At 35.1% G+C, this 20,625-nt stretch overlaps 1 protein-coding gene and 1 long non-coding RNA gene across 2 annotated transcripts; both read left to right on the top strand.

The window, feature by feature from the left end:
• Positions 1-15,364: 15,364 nt before the first annotated feature.
• LOC114267508 (peroxisome biogenesis protein 3-1) lies at positions 15,365-17,270 on the top strand (the record flags this gene model as incomplete). The annotated part of the gene is given in 4 exon segments (XM_082913654.1): positions 15,365-15,534; positions 15,651-15,850; positions 15,953-16,083; positions 17,139-17,270. Coding segments are annotated over 4 exon segments (633 nt in total), but the record flags the coding sequence as incomplete, so codon positions are not given.
• A 184-nt stretch (positions 17,271-17,454) lies between these two features.
• On the top strand, positions 17,455-18,455 carry LOC145819788 (uncharacterized). The gene is made up of 2 exons (XR_014360561.1): positions 17,455-17,904; positions 18,138-18,455. It is a non-coding gene; the product is annotated as an uncharacterized LOC145819788 (long non-coding RNA).
• Positions 18,456-20,625: the final 2,170 nt, after the last annotated feature.

Genomic DNA, 20,625 nt, shown 5'->3' with positions numbered 1-20,625 from the left:
TCAGTCCCTCCACTCGGCTACCCTTCGTGGTCGGCCCTCCTCATGGTCAGTCCTTCCACTCAGTTACCCTTCGCGGTCGGCCCTCCTCATGGTCGATCCCTCCACTCGGTTACCTTCAACCTCCATCTTCCTCATTATTCCTTTCGTTAGGCTAAAGCTGCACTTGGGAATGGGGGACTACTGACGTGGGTAGGCTCATAAAGGCCATAACCCAATATGAACAACCCAAGCCTACCACTTAGGGCCCAGTACAAAACCAACTGATAAGGCCCAGCACAGCTGGAAGTCAACATGACATGAAGGACCAATGATATTCAGACACGTGGCGGGCAAAGGGCAAGCCACATCAGCAGACAAAGATCTACAAAGTTATTGCCACTACACATCGCCATTAATGCAGCCCCTCGCAGCATTTATTACGACAACACCTCTCCGTCGGGACAGCACCCCTCCCCCTCACCCTAAACAAGGTGAGCTACAACATAGACTTTTGGCCAAGGTGACAGGTTGGAAGGGACAACGAAATGGTTACCAAAGGATATAAGCAGACGTTGAAGACAAGAAGAAGGTTAAGCTTTTCTATCTTTATTCCATCTCTGTACTCCACTTCTCTCTCTAATTTGCTCGTCGGAGGGTTTGCTGGGGCACTCCCCGTTCCCCGTTGAACTCTTGTGCAGGTCTTCAGGTGGGCTTGGTCATTCGGACATAGACTTAAGGAGCGTGGATTAGTCCGACCTGTTCTACCATCACGAACGGTACCATCATAACCTAAGGAAACATGTAAATATAAAAAAAACAATATTATTAAAATATGAAAATATAATATTATCAAAACATTCTACAAATAAGCTCCAAGTATACATGCGTTGTTTTTGTTTGCTCCTCTTTATCTATTTTGTTTATGTATTGTTGTTTCTTTCTCTTCTGTTCTTCTCCTTTATGCTTTGGTTGGTTCCTTGCCAACCTTTCCGTTCTTGATTGGTGATTGCATATGATTTTGCTTGTCTGATCGTAGCAATTTAGTTAGGATGCATTCTACACCTCTTCCTTCTTTATTGATATTTGTATGCGTCCTATTTTGTACTTTTGGATTTATCAATGAATTTATTTTTTTCTTTTTTTTCTTCTGATTGATAGATATGTATTTATTGTTATAGTTTTACTTTTTATTAGGGAAAGAATATGTGTGAGTATAATTGAAAGAACTTAATGAGATCTAAATCTGATAAATTAAGAGGTGGTAGAGAGAAGTGACTATATTTAGAGCTCCCTTTTCTAACTAATATCTTGCATGGTCTAGTGGTACAACTGTATTCCTAAAATTTCTTTCACTGGAAACATCAATTTTTTTTCTCTTTCTCATCACATTCCATCTTCTTCAGTAACGGGGAACATCGAGTCTATGACACTCTTACATTGTTGCAACACTTTTTGAATGTAGGGCGAAAGCAACAATCCACTAGTTCTCTTTTGCAATATTTCTTCAAGGTCTTAACCAACCCTACAATATTCAATTCTGCATAAATTTTCTCATTATTGATTGACAATTTTGTACAGTGACTAACAAAACAATCTCAGTTCATTATGAGAAGTTTATTTATTTATTTTTAAATAAAAGAGAATAACACAAGGAAAGAAATAAGCAAAATCAAAATTTTAAATTGAATTTATTTATCATATGATGTATCAATTTTTGGTATAAAAATTAAGTAATGCCAATGTGATAAGATTTTTTTGGTATTAATTTGTTTGCCATCTGTGGTGACATCTTACGCGTCATTCATAATAAATTAAGATTTTAGAAGTAAAAATTTAGGAATAAAATCACTTGTTAAGTACAAAATATTTTGGGTTAATTACAAAAAAATTCTAAAGTTTCACATGTTTTTTACTTTAAGCCCTAGTGTTTCAATTTCAACAAATTAAACCCTGGAGTTCTACTAGTGTTTCAATTTGGAGAATCGTTTTAGGGTTTAAAATGGAAAATACATGAGACCTTGGTGTGCTTTTTTTTTTTTTTGTTGTAATTAACCCGAATATTTATTTATTTATTATATATATATATATAGATATAGATATAACTTACATATCTTATTATATATGTACATGTGTGCTTGTATATATGGTAAAAAAAAATTATTCAAATTTTGATTCTTCCGATGATAAAATTTTGTTTTCATCCCTAATTTTGATAACTATATAAGAAGGGACATAATCAAAATTATTATATTTACATATTTATAATAATTTATTATGTCATATGTTATCAGTATTTTAATTGAATGGATTTAACAGATTAAATACGGTATTAACAACAGACATAAGTAATAAGATCCGTTAAATTCGTTCAATTAAAATACTGATAACAAATGACATAAAAAATTATTATCAATATATATATAATAATTTTGCCTTCGTCCCTTCTTACATAGTCACTAAAATTAGGGACAAAATCAAAATTTTATTATCAGAAAAGTCAAAATTTGAATTTAAAAAATTCACCATATATACAAGCACACATGTACGCATACAACAAGATATGCAAGTTATATATATATATATATATACACACACACACACACACACACACACAAAACAACAACCAAAAAAAAATTAGGGTTAATTACAAAAAAAATCCCCAAATTTTCACGCATTTTTCACTTAAACCCTAGTGTTTTCACTTTAAATCCCAAAAGGACTGTCTGTTACATAGACGGAGATGGACGGGGGAGGGAGGACACATTGAAACACGGATGGAACTTTAGGATTTAATTTGTCGAAATTGAAACACTGGGGCTTAAAGTGAAAAACACGTGAAACCTTAGAACTGTTTTTTGTAATTAACCCAAATTTTTTTGTTATCAAAAGTGTCATTACTGTATTTTAGTGACGAAATTGAACATTTAGTGATGAATTACTATCATTTTGGAACCAACATTTTTGTTACAAAACATAAACATATTTGTGGATCAAATTATTTTGTCCTTAAAAATACATTTATTAACGACATTTTAAAATTTTATCACTACAAGTTTTTATTTTTTTAATACTTTGTGCAATAACCTTTTAATGACTATCTTTGCCAAAATAAGAGCATCTCCAATGGTGTGCCATTGGAGCTGCTATTGCCAAATTATAGCAATAGTTGATAGAAAGGCAACTCCAATGGTAAGTTTTAGCAATTGTTATCTTTGGCAAGTGCCAAAGCTTGTGTCAAATATGACATTAGCTTTGGCAGCTACCAAAGCTGCCAAGTCAGCTTCAACCAACGGTTTCCTCCCTTCCTCCCTCCCTTTCTCATCATCCGTTCCAAACAAAAAAGCAATTTTCACCCAATTTTAAGCACAGAAGCAATTTTCACCCAATTTCACCCAAAATTAAACAATTTCAAACACAAGCAAGATAGCAAAATTTCAATTTCACCATTTTCAAGAAAAAAAATTAAAATAAAAATTAGAAAATAAACAAAGTGAGTCAAAAAAATACCTGATGATAGAAATTTGGAGGGGAGGAGAGAGAATTCACCATTCCAGTTCAGATAACAGAAATAGTTGTAGACAGAAGGTGTTTGCCTTCATGATTTCATGGCCTTTGTGTACCTGTTTTCATGGCCTTTGTGTAACTGCTTTCACAGTTTCATGATCAGATCCTCCTTGTTTGTGGTTGGAAAAAGAAGCATTTGTATTAGGGATGGAAGGCTTCGGCGGGTGGTCTTCCATGTCCATGGGAGATGAAGGAGGTGGGTTTGTGAGATTTGGAGACATGGATGATGAAGGAGGTCGATTTGTCAGATTCGAGGTTGGTTTGTGAGATTTGGAGACATGGATGATGAAGGAGGTTGATTTGTCAGATTTAAGGTGGGTTTGTGAGATTTGGAGACATGGATGACCGATTCAGAGGGTGATTGGCAAATGACGGGGTTGTAAGAGTGAGACAACTGCAAAGATTTGGGTTCTAGGAGTGAGAGAGAAGTGTGATCAAGAGAGGGGTGGGGGTAGATAGAGACGGAGAATAGAGAGAGAAGTGTCTATCTTGCAAGGGAAGAACCGATCAATATGAAGAGAGAAGAGAGAAGAGATACAGAGAGAGAAGAGAGTCAGAGAGTATGTAGAGAAGAGAGAGGAAGATGATTATAGAGAGATAAAGAGATGAAGATGATTCTAGATAATAAAGATCTCAGCCATTGGAAATGGGAGATAGAGATCTTAACCGTTGGAAATGAGAGATATAGTGTCTTAGAATGTGTAATATGAGCCCAACAGCTCTATTTGAATCTGAAAGTAAAAAAAAATAGCATACAATTTTTAAATGGCTATAATTAAACGACTATTTTTCTTTCAATTTGAGTAGTATAAATACACATACCTTGTTTTACCAATTTAAGTTCACAACAACAATTTTTCTTTTAATTATATTTTTCTCTTTTATTTTTCACACAATCAGTATCGAAAATTCATTAAAAGCAAAGAGAGGAAAATTATTTACTACTCAAGAAGATGTGTCAATTTGTAAGCTTGGTGTCACATTACTGAAGACCCAATTGTTGAAAATTCGCAATTGCATGCTCATTTTTTGGGAAGAATTTTTGAAAATTATTGCTCGTTGCAGAATGATCAATCAAGAACACAAATGTCTATCTCATCTCGATGGGGTATAATCATGAAATGTTGCAACAAATTCCGTGGGTGTTTAGCGCAAGTCGAAAATCTACATCCAAGTGGGGCATCACAAGTTGATATAGTAAGATTTCATTTTCATTTATTATGTTAGTTCTTTTATTTTATCTTATATAAAAACTAACTAATTATTTAATTTAATATTTTATTGCCATATAGATGCTTCAAGCAAAACTATTATACCATCAAGATGAAAACAAATATTTTGCTTTTGAACATTGTTGGCCAATCTTGCAATAATCTTACATCAGGTGGTAAGATGTAACTTCTACGAACATGGTGAAGTTAAGGATACATACACCGTTTTCCCTTGTGGATAACCATATTTATCTTGAAAATGACACTAGTCCAAGAATTGGTAATAATCTAACTATTAGTGAGAGCAGTGTCACTGCAAAAGGTAAAAGGCCTATGGGTAGGAAAGCTGCAAAATAATCATTTTGGAGAAATCAAGTTGTTGAAGTTGAAGTCCAAAAAATGAGTATACAATTGGAGATATTTAACCAACACATTGCTGAGAAGGAAAAGAAAAGAGATGAAAGAGAAGAAAAAAAGATTCAAGCACTGTAGGAGATGAAAGAACTTAAGATCAGAAAACAAGAACATAAGATAATGACTACTTACATTTCTCATTTGGACTCTTAGGTGAAAGCGTATTACATAATGCGAAAAAAATGAGATTTTCGCCAAGTGGTCCTCAAATGTTAGCAGCTCAACTTACTATCATTATAACAAAAAAGGATTTTTACGGCGTACAATGCACGCCATTGTAGACACCCCATTTTTGACCGTCCTCAAGACTTGGACGTCATCATTTGAACACTCAATGATCATCCATGTTCGTGTTCGTCTTGAGTTCTCGGAGGTTTCGGTCGCGCACCTTGCCTCAAGACCTCACGACGTGTTTGTTTTGTGCTTAGTTGTGCACCAAACACTTGTGTTTTTGCTTCTGAGGGCAGGGAATGGCTTGTTGGCCATCCCCACACCTCACCGGCCTTGGCTTGAGGCCACCGGCCTTGTTTTCTTGCTACCGGCCAAGAATTTTGGTCGGTCGGCAATATTTTTGGTCGGCCGGCCATTTTTGTTGGTCAATTGGCCATATTTTCCAGCCGACCCCTTTCCATCTACTTTTGGCAGATATTTTATGCCAGCTGTGACAGCTGGCATCCACATTACACCCCCTCCATACACGTGTATGGAGGGATTTGCCTCTTACTTAGCTTGCTTAGGAAGCTTGGCATTTGAACCTCTATAAAGAGGGAGCTCCTCCTCCCCTTCTCTAGGTTCAGAAAACTTAGGTTAGAGAGTTTAGATATAATTTTGTATCTATACTCCCCTTGTCTGATTATATTTTGTGCCCTAAAGTGAGTTTTGTCTTACTTTTGCACTGGAGCACCTAGCATTACACCATCCTTGGGTTGTTAAGGCTCTAAGGAGTTGTTGTTAGGGTTCTGGGGCTGGTTTCGACCCAAGGAAGGTGTTGGAGTGGTGTTCTTGAAGAGGATCTTCAAAGGTGAGAACCTACCTCCTTTATTCCTCATTTTTACACAAGCTTTTAGCCTATCTTGCTTATTGTTTTAAGCTTTGACTATAACTGATAAAAGTTCTGATTTTGTATGTTTTAGAACTTTGTTTAAGGTCACTTTGAGGTTTGGGGTTGTCTCCTCCCTCCAAGGCCTTGTTAGGCCTTGTTTTAGGCCATACATTTTGGCCATTGTTTTGGTCTTTGCATGACCTCTCTACCACTGAAATCTAGAGGATTTTCAGTGGTGGAGAGGTGGTTTTGAGGTCCTAAATAGGAGAGGATCATCCCCTCTTCTTGTTGTCTTTAATGCTTGCATAAATGGCTTATGTGGTAGCATGTGTGTTTAGTTTGATTTAGCTCCATTTCAGCATGTATTAGGCTTTGTTTTGCCATGATACACCTCTATTTTGAGTTGATTTAGACATGCCATGTATGCTTCATACACTTGTTTTGTAATCCCATGATTTAGCCTTAACATGCATCATGTTGTAACATGTGTTTTTAGCATGATTTTGGCTCAACTCCATGAAGTTTTTAGCCTTGTTGTAGCATGTTTAAGCTTTGTTTTTCACTGTTTTGGTTATGCTTGCATTATTTTGTATAGCCACCATGCAATCTAGCTTGTTAGCTTTGGGTATTGAATCCTCTAGCATGCTCTATGTGGATCATTTCAGTGGTTTGGCATCACTTAGAATGTTATTTCAGTCCATATTTCATGCTTATAAACTTACACTTATCATTCCTTTAATGTCTTAAAGAGTTTGTGTTTTATGCCTCATGAATGTGTCATTGTGTATGCCATCATGCTTAGGTCATAGGGATGCTATCTAAGTGGGTTTTTGGGCTCATTTTGACATGTCATAACTCTGTTTTGGGTTGCTTAAATCATGCCATGTTTGGTTGTATTAGGTGTAGTGTAACACCTCTTTGATGGCCTTGCATGCCTTATGATTTTGCCCTTTTGTTTTAGTTTGTTTTGACTTTGGTCATTGCATGTTTTAGGCTCACTTTAGCATGATTTAGGACTGTTTTGGGTCATACTTGCCATATACTCTTTGTTTTGTGTAGTTTTTGTTCAAGTCCCTCGACTAGTCTTAGGCTTCAGTCTTGAGCATGCCATGCTTGACTTGTTTATGTGATTTGGCATCACTCCTAGCTTCATTTCAGAGCATGTAATGTTGTCATATTTGCATGCTTTTCATTCCTTTTAAGTGTGCTTAAAGGTTGCCCCTTTTGTGCTTAAAGTGATGGGCCATTAGCATGCATGTTTGTATGTGGTTTTGTCCCTTATCCCTTAGCATTTTGGCCGCTGATTTGGGCTTATTTGAGAGCTGCCCATTTTGGTTTAAGACCATTCCCGCATGTTGTTGCATGCTTGCCTTGCATGTTGTCGCATACTTGGCCTATTAATATGTTGTTGCATGCTTAAGTGGTAGTGCATTTGGCATGCATTCTTTTGGTTTTACGTTGCTTAACATGTTGTTACATGTTTGCCTCACATGTTGTTACATGATTGAAAGAAGTCACATACTTGTTCGCATGCTTGTCTTTGCATATTGTTATATGCTAATTGCCTTGTGTAACATTGTTGCTTGTATGCTCATTTTGCACTAGTATGCTCGCATGTTTAGGTTGCATAGCATCGAGCATGCATCCCTTGCCTCTTGATCAAACATTGCTTTGAAAATGCATTGCCATGTTCTGTCTGTCCTCTGCTGCAGCAAAACAGGATTCTGCAAGAAGAGATGGTCGGTCGACCATCTTCAATGCCGGCCGGCCATTAATTGTTACCCGAGATTACCACAAATGGTCAATGACCAGTTCCCTATGGCCGGTGGCCTCACCTCTTGGTCGGTGACCTCTCACAACCCTCAGGGAGTAGTTCAGAAGTAGCTTTGAGACTTGCGTAGTCTTCAGAGGTGCAGAGCAGTGATAAACAGAGGCAACATGACATGGCGATGGATTTCCGAGCGAAGCCGAGCATGCATGCATTCGTCCTTCTTCTCGAGGCTGCTTTACTGCTTTCAGTAGTTTAATTAATTTGTTAAATTAGTTAAATGTTGTGTAATATTTAATTAGCTTGTTAGTTAATTAATTTGTATTATTCTTTGGGTCCCTCCCTCGAGAGGGCGCAATCCTGTAATAAGCGTGCGTGTGTGTAATGCATGTTTTCCAACCTCCACTTCTTTCTCCCTTTTACTTAACCGCTTACGATGGTTAGTTTTAGGACATGTTTCAATTAGCATCCTTATGCTATGCATGTTTGCATCATTCATCTGTATTGCATGTACCGGGCTCGGCGCATCATACTAACTGCATAGTATTTCAATTCCAACTTGAATACGTGTATCGAGTTGTTGCATTTCACATGTCATCCTTAGATTAGTCGAGCCTATTCTAGTTGAATTTTGTATGTGATACATTAGCCATTCTAACATAGACTTGGATCATACATTGATTACTAACATGTTCTGTGTTTTGGCTCGGAGTACACTGTGAGTGTTTATACTTTAGCATCTTGCATGCGTGTAAGTGTTAACATGACAGCATGCTTGCTATAAGACTAATTGCTTAGTTGATATAAACTGCCTGAATGCCCGTGGGTGAAGGTTGGATTACTTGAATTGGGACAATTCATCAAATCCGCATTTTAGCCTACTTGCGAGTAACAAACTTCAAACCATTTCCAAACAAACGGATATGCGATACTTTGTTCCAAACTAGGTAATCTAGTCTATACTTGTGTGTTGTGCGCATCACATAGTAATTCTAGCTAATTAATCAGAATAAGAATGCATGTGTTCTCAAAAACAAGATATCATGTTTAGTAGTGGCCGATCTTTGATCGGGAGAGCGGGGGTGCTCATAGCTGACCTTCTCCAATCGTACCCAAGTTTCCGAGCCGAGGCAACTTTGGTGATGACGGACACGTGACCTTAGGCAACGAGTCAGGGTTTCCTAAATTCTCCCAAAATAAATATTTAGGTGGCAACTCTGTATCTGGCAAAGCAGTCCATGTTTGGCACTTATTTCTTGAAAATCAGTTTTCCAAAACGATTTGCCGGATCTGGACTCTTTGGTGATTTATCAATCTCACATCGCACATTGTGGGATCAAATTAAGAACCGTGACATTTGAGTTCGAACTGTAGCATGGAAGCCTTCGGGGCGCGTCTACAGCCGTAAAAACCCTTCTACAACATGCAACGCGTGTCATATTTGACCTGTCATAGAAAGGCATTCACTTTCAACGACATGCTTCGTACGTCGTTAAAAACTATTTAACGGTAGATTTTGTGCATCGTTATTATTTTTCTACGACATGCTAGAATGCGCCGTTAAAAACTATTTAACGACAAATTTTGTGCGTCGTTATTACTTTTTCTACAACTACTTTTGCACGCTGTTAATTGGTGAGACAAATAACGACGCCGATTGCGCACCGTAAAATATGTAATACGACTTATTATGCCTGCCGTAGAATATGCTGTTTCATTTATTTATTTATTTAAATTTAGCAGGTTCTATTTGACCAATTTTGTACAATCTAACAAATATTACAAACAAGCATCACAAAACATCAATCAACCACCAAAATATTGTTTGAAATAACAAAAAGAAACTATATCCATAAATTATAAACATTCAACAATTGTCTATACATATTCCAAACATTCGAAAACTATATCCTTTAGTTCTAAACTGTCCAAAAAGTTTAAACCATCCAAAACTATGCATATTTAAGTTTCTAAACATATCCAAAACAATTAAAAAATTATTAAAACTACCGGCAACAATTACTATAGCAATTGCAACTGCAGCAAACCCACTTGCTCCTATCACAGGACGAGGGTGCCCATCTAAGCTTGCAACTTTTACCACATTGCTTCAAACCTGCATTTATCAAAACAAAAGAGATTTATGAATTAGGTCCTGGCCTCAAGTCCACTTATGACCTAGCAAAAGAGATTTTAGAATGACAAAATATATTTATGACAATTTTAAACAGTAAACTGGATTTCAGGCACTAATTTTGACAATTTAGAGGGGGAGTTCACAATAAGCCAAGAGGAAAACACCAAAACATTGAAAAACATAAGATGAAAAGAAAATCACCAACCATGTGGCAAATTTATAGCAACATTAAAAAGAAAAATATAATTTAAGAAAATATTTTAATAACTTTTTTTGTTCTTTTTTTTTTTTTTTTTGTGTAAGTACTTTACTCAATACCACAATAACATATAAGCATGAGTAGAAACCTCGTGAAGCTAATGTTAAAGTGATAATACTAAGCTAAATGAGATCATATGCCTTTGGATAGATGAAAGAAAACAAGAGAGATAACACATGAAGTAAGCTTCAAATTTACTCTAACAGATACACAAGAATCAATTAGGGAAATATCAGAATTAAACATTTTAGTGAGCATATAATATGCCTGCAAAACTGCATACAGGCACTTTCTATGTGCAAAAACAAACATGCACCAAATCTAAGTACACCTAAAATTCATGTGGTCCATGTCCATTAGTACTACACAACACAATAGTCCAATATGATTGTTTTAGTAAGTGTAACTGCTTCTTTGATGTTTGATATAAAAATTAAATAAATAGCAGATAAAATCATTTTCCTTGCATCACACCTTTTCAATTAGTTAAATTAAGTGAGTGCTTTATGCTAATTTAACATAACAAAGCATCACAAGAAAGTCTATGCTTTATTTTCTGGCAAACTTTTTTCCAGTAAACTAAATAGTTTTTCAACAAAAAACATATTCCATAGTTTTGTTTTCTTTTTGCCATACATGCCTACATCTCTCTGTCCTACCTAAAATTACTAATATTGTAGCACAGCCTTCCTATCATTAAAACAAGTGATTAAAATATGAGATTTCTTGTGTATAGTTCTAAGAGCATACCAACGTCAACATAGATCCTCTTTACTGCAGCATTGATCTGTTATGTAGATGGAAAAAAGATAACAAGAAACGGCAATAGTTGGTTAAGTTTTTGTACAATAAGAAATACAACACAGTCTATGAAAATCGATAAATATGCCAAATCAAAGACAAAAATTTGCCAAAATATAAAATGACTTAATCCAAAAATTCAAACCAAGACAAAAATGGGGAGAGGGATACAAGATTTTGTGATCTGGTAGTTCTATGCTCTCAGCAAGTTGTATATGGAATTAAGAGAAGGACAATAATAAAGCACATCAGATCATAACTTAACAGAAAAAATGCACATTAGTTCTATAAGAAAAGTTTCCTTTGCAAGAAAGAGGAAATGGTTCTTCACTTTTTGACCATTTCTTGCAGTGTATGGTTATTGCAGGCACTAGAAGAGGGGTTAAAAAATCCAAACAGAAAGAAAAGGAAAATAACATAAAAATTATGAGGAAAAAAAAGTTCCCTTGTCAGTAGATGAGGATTAATAACTAGAAATGGACTTGTGATTCTTCCAATTCCATGTCTTCTTGCATAGCAGGATGCGCAGACGACATTAGATTGGTTTTTTGTATTTGATCTTTGAAAAATCGTAGCTTTCTTGACATCTTTGCACGTCTTTTTACCTGTGAAATGACTCCCAAACACATGAAAATAAAAATGATGAAAGGAGACTATAGTAGATATCATTCCACCTATAAAAAATATATTGAAGTAATTTTGTTTAGCACAAGTTCATACATCAAGGTAATCTAGAAATATGAAAATAAAAATGATAATAGGAAACTGTAGTAGATATCATTCTACCTATATAAAATGTTTTTAAGTAATTTTGTTTGGCACTAAGTTCATATCTTATCTAGATGGACATTTCAAAACATCGATCCATCACCTAAATTTCAATCGGTATACATATTCCACAGAAAGAAAAGCCAACTTACTGAGCTCTTCTATTGTTGTTATTTTTATCTCTTAACAAATGGTGATAAAGGGTAATAGCTTCGTCCCTCATTTGCTTGTAATTGTTAAGAACATGAAAGGCATTCCTCATGATGTCAAAAAGTGAGGCATAGTGGCGCATAATTAATCTTTCTTGTTCATCACTCAATTATATTAAGCCTGACTATTGTTTTGGTGCTCCTTGTTTTCTTCCAAAACAAACACTACAAGAATTTACACATTTTGCGACCACTTTTGCCGACCAAAAAAATTTTGGTCGCAAAAAAATGACATTTGGCGACCAAATATTAATTAGTCGCGAATGATCATTATTTTTGGCGACCAAATATTATTGGTCGCAGAAGGTTATATTTTGGCGACCAAAAAATATGTTGGTCGCAGAAAGTGGTATACTTTTGCCAACCAACTACAAATTTGGTCGCAGAAGGTCACATATTTTTTGGCGACCAAAAATTTTGTCGTGAAAAATTTATTTTCAGCAACAAAAAAAAAAATAGTCGCCAAATTACTACTTTTAGCGACTAATATTTTAGTCGCCGTTGATTGAGATTTGGCGACTAAAACAATTTGTCGGCGAAATAACCTTTTTTTGCGACTAATTTGAGAGTTTGGTCGCCAAAGTTTGGGGGAAAATTTGAAAGATGGAGGGGGGAAATATATATATATATATATTTTTTTTTTCAATTTTTCCTTACGCCCTCACTGCCTCAGGCCCCTTTTCTTTAGATTTTGCCCTAATTTCTTGACAGACCCAACAAACAAACCCAACAACACACACGCAGAGACTCTTTCTCTCTCTCTCTCTCTCTCTCTCTCTCTCTCTCTCTCTCTCTCTCTCTGTCTCTTTACCCTACCATCCGACGATCTACACAGTGAACCCAACACATCCGACGATCTACACAGTGATGAGCGACGATCTACACACTGAACCTCTGACCGACGATCTACACTTCTGAACAGCGATCGATTTGCATTGAACGACGATCGATCTACAGTGAGGTCTCTTTCTCTCTCTGTCTCTAGACGATCGATCAATTAAATAGAAGTTATGGTGTCTCTTTTTAGTGCGATTTTATCCAAATGAAATGAATCACATTAAAGTTTTAATATGTTAAACAAGTCATTCTCATATATACATATACCTTGAACTGATGATAAAAATCAATGCCCATGTCTACATTACTGCCATCGCTAATTTTACCTACCATTTCAAATTTTTTTAGAACAAAAGGACATCGTTCATGATATACATCAACAACTGAAGATACACAAATAAACCAAAATTCTAGAGCATTCATGTTAATCTTTTGTGAAGAAAAAAACCCAATGTAAATAGCTAAATTTCTGCAGTTGCTTTTCTCTGCTCCCAAAGAATTTTCATTTTTTGATTGGGTTAAATATGAATGATATTTGGTGATTGGTGAAGTTGGCTCAGAAATTTTATCTTCGGGAATTGACACATATAGAGATGGGCTGAATTTTTAAAAATAATTCAATTACTTTTAGCTAATTGCAGTGAAGTATTTTATTTATTTATTTAAAAAGAAAGATAATAAGGTCAATTTATCCATTACACATATATAATTGCAATGAAGTATCTATATAATAAGGAATATTAGCGATTTTTCAAGATTTAGGGATGTCAATTGACCGATACTAATGTACGTGGCATAGTGGCATGATCTATGGTTCAATGCAACTGATAAATTAACGGGTAAAAATAGACAAAATATTTTTTATTTTTTAAAGTAACTTGATGCTTTAGACAAAAAAGTATCAAATTGCTTCTTAATATAAAAATGTCTAATATCACATTATTTTGCACATATCTATCCTATCAATTTATACTATTATTCAAGAATTTTCTTCTCTCTTTTTACCAAGTAGCCTTCTCTTCTTATGTCAAGTGTTAATTTCTACTAAGACTATTTACTTGACTTACTAAAAAATACTTTCATCACCTTTTCTATTGCGTACGGGTAATTAATGATACGACAGTCATTGATGGTTAGCTTTAGGGGGATGACAAGAATGTTGAATTGAATGTGTTTGGAATTTCAGGAAATAAGGATTCATTTCAAAATGAAAATTTTATGCTTGGCTGTCGATTCCTGGAAGCAGAGCTACAGGACATGGATCGGGTTCTTTTTGGCTGGTACGTTTGTCTTCCTCTTTTGTTCTTTGTAGTTTGAACTGGTCTTGAAGTTATTGCTATAGAATTTGAAACCTTAACCGAAGATACTTGTAGTGGAACAGACTTTTCTGTATTTCTGAAATATGGATAACCATATCTAAATTTTGAAAAATGCCTAAAAAATTTATGTTCCAACAGACAATTATGAAAATACATTGTGGTTGAGTCTTAACTTTCTGATATGAATGGCATTGATGTCTTCTATAATTTCTTTCTTGAATTTGATCATGTTGGTTTAAATTATTGTACGTGCTTCGGTTGTCATGACAACATTGTCAATGGTCCTGTTCCCGTCAGTTTTTGAAACTGAGTGTATGTTGTATGCACATATTGTCAAATTGCCATGTGGTCTTCAATTAGCTATGTTCAATGTCAGTTGATAATATAGTCAAATTGATAACACGTTGATTGATAAATTTGAAATGCTCTTATGTTTGAAATGGGTCATATTATTACTATGTCATCTCATTGATTAAGGCCACATGTTGAAGCATTCCATATGGATAGTTTGATCAGTGTTATCTAGGGTTCAATTGAGTCTGCACTCATGCAAGGTTATTACTTATTTGGATGAGCAATATGTACTGAATTTCATTTTAAACATGTTCTCTATCAGGAAACCAAAAATAAATAAATAAATAATTAGAATAAAAACAATTGTCTAAAACAGAAAAACAAGCGTAAAGTTATGAGTTATTGAGATTTTAACATCATCAGCGAATTTTTTTTGAATCTTCATATACATATTTGTTCAAATTATTTGAATATGACCGTCTAAATTATTTGAACTTTGTCCCATATTTGAACTTTGTCCCATTACAATTATGTTATAATCCTAACATTATTTACACCGTGCCTTCAGGCACGGGCATACGCTAGTATATATATATATATATATATGATTTGGGATTTCTTTAAAGTACTCATTTTTATGACTAAATTTGTTTTATCTTCATCTGGGTACTGTGTAATTATAAGCAATAGTTTAACCCTCTTTTTCTTTTTGTTGATTAATTTTGTTTTTGTTTTTGTTTTTTCTTTTTCTCATCGATTTGATGTAATAGGGAGATTTGGAAAAGGCATAAAAAGAAGGTTTATTTTACAATTGGAGTTTTAGGAAGTGGGTATCTTCTATACAAGCTTTATGATGCTCACAAACGCAGGCTCTCTGACCTGGAGAGAGAACTTGCCCAAGAGAGGGAAAATGATGAACTCATTAAAGCCCAGTTAAGAACAAAAGTCATGCTCTCGTTTTATTTTATTGGGTATTGCTGTGAATTCTGTCTTTAAGTGGAAATGTATTCATTTTCTGATTTATGTGGTTTTCCATTGATATTGATAGCATGCAAGCGCATTTTGGGAACATTCAAAGAATAGCGGATACGGCAACCTTGCCTCATTTGATGCTCTATTTGAGTAGTCGAGTGGCAGAAGAGCTAGACCTTCTGCACTTGACAGAGCAGCTAATTAGAGGGAAGGGTCAATCCAACTCTCTGTCGTCTTCTGAGAAACTTGAGCTATGGGAGAAACTCAAAATTTTAAGTATGAATTGTTAATGTGATGCTTTCTTTAAATCTTAGAACTGTTAAGTTACTAGAATTGAGCTTACCTTGTGCTGACCTTTTGTTTTATTGGTTTGTGCAGGTTTCACAAGAATGGTGTTGTCCCTTTGGGCAATGACAATGCTTAGCTTATATATTAGAGTTCAAGTCAACATATTGGGCAGACATTTATATATTGACATAGCACGTGATCTTGGAAGTTCTCATCTGCTTGTAAGATCCTACTCTTTTTCTCTTGTTTATTACTGAGAAAACAAACATGTACAACCCAAATTTTCTCATTTATACTTTTGTTGCTATATTAATCTTTCTCTAGTATTCCATATTTCTAAGAGATGCCTTATTAGGGTAAGTTTGAACCACTGATTAATAAGCCTTTCCCTTCTATAGTTTACATATGAAAGTAGTCCTTTAACTGCCAGTTGTTCTTTAAATTACATTCCGCTTGTTCTACGTTGTACGGAGATGAATACATTCAATATTTATGTGGTCGAAGATCAACATTATCCTAAACTACAATGGAGAAGTTTAACTAATTTAGAAAAGCAAAGAATGCAGAGCTTTCGGGGATTTCCTGCACCTGTTTATTAGCTATTCCAGGGAGGCAGAGACTTAAATTCAGTTTCAAAATTATAGTCTGTTGATTGGGTACATGTCTGTTGAATATAGTAGCATTTTTGAGGTGTTGCCTTAGAATTTGGATGTTATATTCTTCAGAATTCCATCTTTTATCAGTGCTTTTGCTTCCAAGTTACATGCTTGTTTATGTGCTATATTGTGTTTGGTTTTGCTTGTACCCTTGGTTTTATTTTATTGGTGTACGAAACAGGAGTAAGCAATATTTTGTTTGCTTTTGATTCTCTAACATGACACTCTTTAAAAAATTAATTGGTTGGGGTAGAGAGCTTAAAAGCTCAAGGAAAAGCTATTTTGCCTTCACTTTGCTTGTAAACTTTGTAGTCCTATCCAATAGTTTACTATAACACATATTGCTATGGTATTCTGTTTTGTTTTTTTTTTTTGGAAATATTTCTAAGAGATGACTTATCAATGCTCCTGGTGTTATTTACTTGTAAAAATTAGTTAAGATTGATGAAATTTGTTCTTGGAAGCCTTGGATGAAATTAGATAAAACAGAAAACAATAATGTAATAGCATAATTTTATGTTCCTACAATTCTCCCATCTCATCTTTTTGACATTCTTCTGTTGGCCCTGATTGTTTGTAGCTTATCTGAATTCATTCCTTTTTTATTATTGTTTTTACAGGATGAGGCTGATCTAATTGACAGAAATGACCAGTAGCAGTTTCTGGCAAGCGCTGATTTTCTTTCAAATTACGGCATGCCCACTTTGATTTCTAATATGCAGGCAGCAGCATCTGAAGTCCTCAAGGGGTAAGACTTGTAAAATATGGCAAGTGTTCATAAATCATAATTTATGTTACATCAAAGGATATATCTTATAGATATTTTAAAAGCTATTATCAAGTCGCCAATTGTCCCAAAAGCTTAAGTTGATTGGAAATAGACCCAATAATGTAATGGTTTTTCCGTTATTTGTATATAACCATTCAATTCTAATTTGTGTCGATGAAGAGAAATGCATGGAAGTGGATTGGAGGGACCCATTCCATCAAACATATCCCTTTTGAATCAATTAACTGAATTGTGAGTACAAAACATTCTTATAGCAACAAAGTAGTTTTAGGAGGTAATGTTATTTTGTTGATTTATTTGATTGATAGCGTACTGTTGATGGAATTGCTCATGGTGTGATCTCTTTGACCGGGAGAATCAGTGACATAAATTTTAAGGCTGCGGAATTTCCTACCTTGAGCAACACTACAGGGCTAGTAAGATTGTATGTTTGATGATACAAGAATTTATAATGTTCAATATTTATAGTGTGTATAGGTGAGTTTCATCCTGAGTTTAATTTTATTCATTTTTTTCGTATTTAGGGTTTTAAGAAACTGCAACATTTCTAGTGAAATCCCGAAATATATTTGGAAAATGATGAATCTGCAAATGTTGTAAGTAAAGCATGTTAAGCTTTGGTGAATGATTTTTATTTGACCTTCAGTGTTTTCATCAATGTATAATTGATTACACGACCAAAGCGATTTAATTTTCCATCCTGTTATTGTTATTACTGTTAGTTTTTTTCACTGTCAAGGCACGAAAAGGACAAATCACAGCTCATTTATATGACAGTGCTTATTGAATTTTGTTCACAAATAGTATATAATTTTTGATCATCATGCAGGTGGATTCTGTAGTTTACCTTGTTGACGCGTACGACAAAGAGAGATTTACAGAGGCCAAAAAGGAGCTGGATGCCCTACATAAAAAACAACAATACTGAACAATACTCAACCTTGTTAACACCAGATGTTCTTTTTTTTTTAAATTGATGCTAATTATGTTAAATTTTTGTTGGAATGAATTGTTTTTTATTTTTTGGGGTTTAGAATAGGGTTTTGTGAATTGTTCCTTGTTTTTGGAATCAATGTTGCTACTGCTGAGTTATGTGTTGAAACTTGGATTTAGAAAATTTTATAATAAGACCTGTTTTGATAATGAATTCGTCCTATTTTGATTATGAATTCGCTAAATATTACAGGTGTATTATTTTCCTGCTTTGGCGACCAATTTATTAGTCGCGACAAATAAATTATTTTTGTAACGCCCTCAAAATTAACCCATTATATATATCATTGACATTCATTATTTAGAGAAGATAATCTATTAATTCATTCATCAGAGTATTACAAAATAAAGCATTACATGTATCATCGAATAAAATGCCCTACAAGCTTACATCTTTCCAAGCCAACACTTGGATACAAAAATATGAGTTCTAACTCAATACAAGAAAAGCCCTAGGCTTGAATGTTTACATGTACTAATAATTTAAGACAGTTAAGTAAAAGTTGTCTTCTTCAATCCAGAAGCCAAACCCTCCCAAGCTAATTCCTTGGAGGTAGTTTATCACCTGAACCTGAAAATGATATTCCCATAAAGGGTGAGCCACAGCCCAGTAGAAATATACTAAACCACATATAAGCAATGAATAAAGCAATAGCATTCAACAGATGGTTAACCAAGATAATCAATTACTTTATTTTACCGTTTCATGACACTATTGTCTAAGATACATTTTACTTTCCAATTTTATCAACATGGCCCAGAACCTGGCCAAACTTACAACTGTGAATCACATATATCATATTCACATCCTTCCAATATCAACTAACAAATGAGACTCAAGCTCAAATCAAACACTTCATACTTCCAGATTGATACACATTTTAGTGCTGTATCAATAAAACACTTCTATATAAATAAGCACACATAAAAGTGATGCTAATGGAGTCCATCCCCTATCTCCTCCCAAACAAAATCCGGTTTAGAGGTCCATCCCCTATCTTCCCCTAAACCGTGGAGTACATCCCCTATCTCCTCCCACACACAAACAATGTATGCAAATGCAATGCTCAATCAATACACGTATTTTCTGTATCAATGCCACACGTATAAATTAATGATTTATCCAATGTGATTAGTTCCAGTTATTCCTAATCCACATGCAATGTCTACAACAATCATGACTATCCTCCACCGATAGCCCAAAACAGTTATTTCTAAACTGAAAATAACTATGTCCACAATTCAATAGACAAATGATTCAAATAATCCAATTATGCCATTTAATCAATGAATTCCCCAATTCCATGAATTTAACCATCTTTTCCCAATTTCATGAATTACTTATACAAATCAATTCAATAATTCAACTAAGGTTTTTCCCAAAATTTACCAAAGTATTCCCAACATATTAAAATACCAAAACTTAGAACATAACCTATAAAATGGAGTAGGAAATCCCTACCTCAAAGAAAACAACCCAAAAAGGTGAAGAAAGAGATGAGTGCCCAAAATACCAAAGTGCTCCAAATCGTCAAATGCTCAGATTAAATGGTAGCCCTTGCCTCACTCTATCTTTTTAATGAAGGATCTAGGGTAGAAATACACCCTAAGTGGATCAAATCTAAGAAAGAAGGTGAGTAGGGAGAGAGAGAAGTCGAACTTGGGGTTTTGAATCAAAAGAATATGAAAAAGACTGATCAAATCCCGCTACTGTGTATATAAACTGGACAGGCTCGCTCGAGCGAAGACTTGGTCGCTCGAGCGACCAGACACAGAGAAACTACGCTCGAGCCAAGGAAGCCTTGCTCGAGCCAACAACTCAAATGCTCGCTCGAGCGAAAGAAAGCTCGGTCGAGCGAAGAACTCAAACCCTCAGGTCTGAGCCCAGACACACGCTCGAGCGATGGAACTATAGCTCGAGCGAAGGATGAACTAACTCGCTCGAGCGAAGAAAAGCTCGCTCGAGCCAAGAATGCACAGCTACAGGTCCAAATCAAACACTACCTCTCGCTCGAGCGAATAACTCCTCGCTCGAGCGAAGAACCAAAAACCTGGACAGCAACACTTGGTTTCTAAACCCAACCAACCTGAAACAAACCTGCCCAACACATCCTATAATTCCAAAAGAGAAAATAAGGAATAACAACAACAACCATTATACACTGACAGAATCTACGGAACAGTCCGGATACAATAATTAAATGGGAAAAGACCGGGGTCGCTATAACCTCCCCCCCTTCAAAGAATTTCGTCCCCGAAATTAGGCACAAACTTGAAAACAGGTTTTTTTTTTTAATACCCAAAGATAGTATATAACAATAATA

Source organism: Camellia sinensis, chromosome 2, assembly GCF_055761805.1.
Source record: "Camellia sinensis isolate YWXY chromosome 2, ASM5576180v1, whole genome shotgun sequence".
In the NCBI taxonomy this organism is placed as follows: domain Eukaryota; kingdom Viridiplantae; phylum Streptophyta; class Magnoliopsida; order Ericales; family Theaceae; genus Camellia; species Camellia sinensis.
The sequence above is the reverse complement of the archived record's forward strand: the minus strand, read 5'-3'. Positions and strand labels throughout refer to the sequence as shown.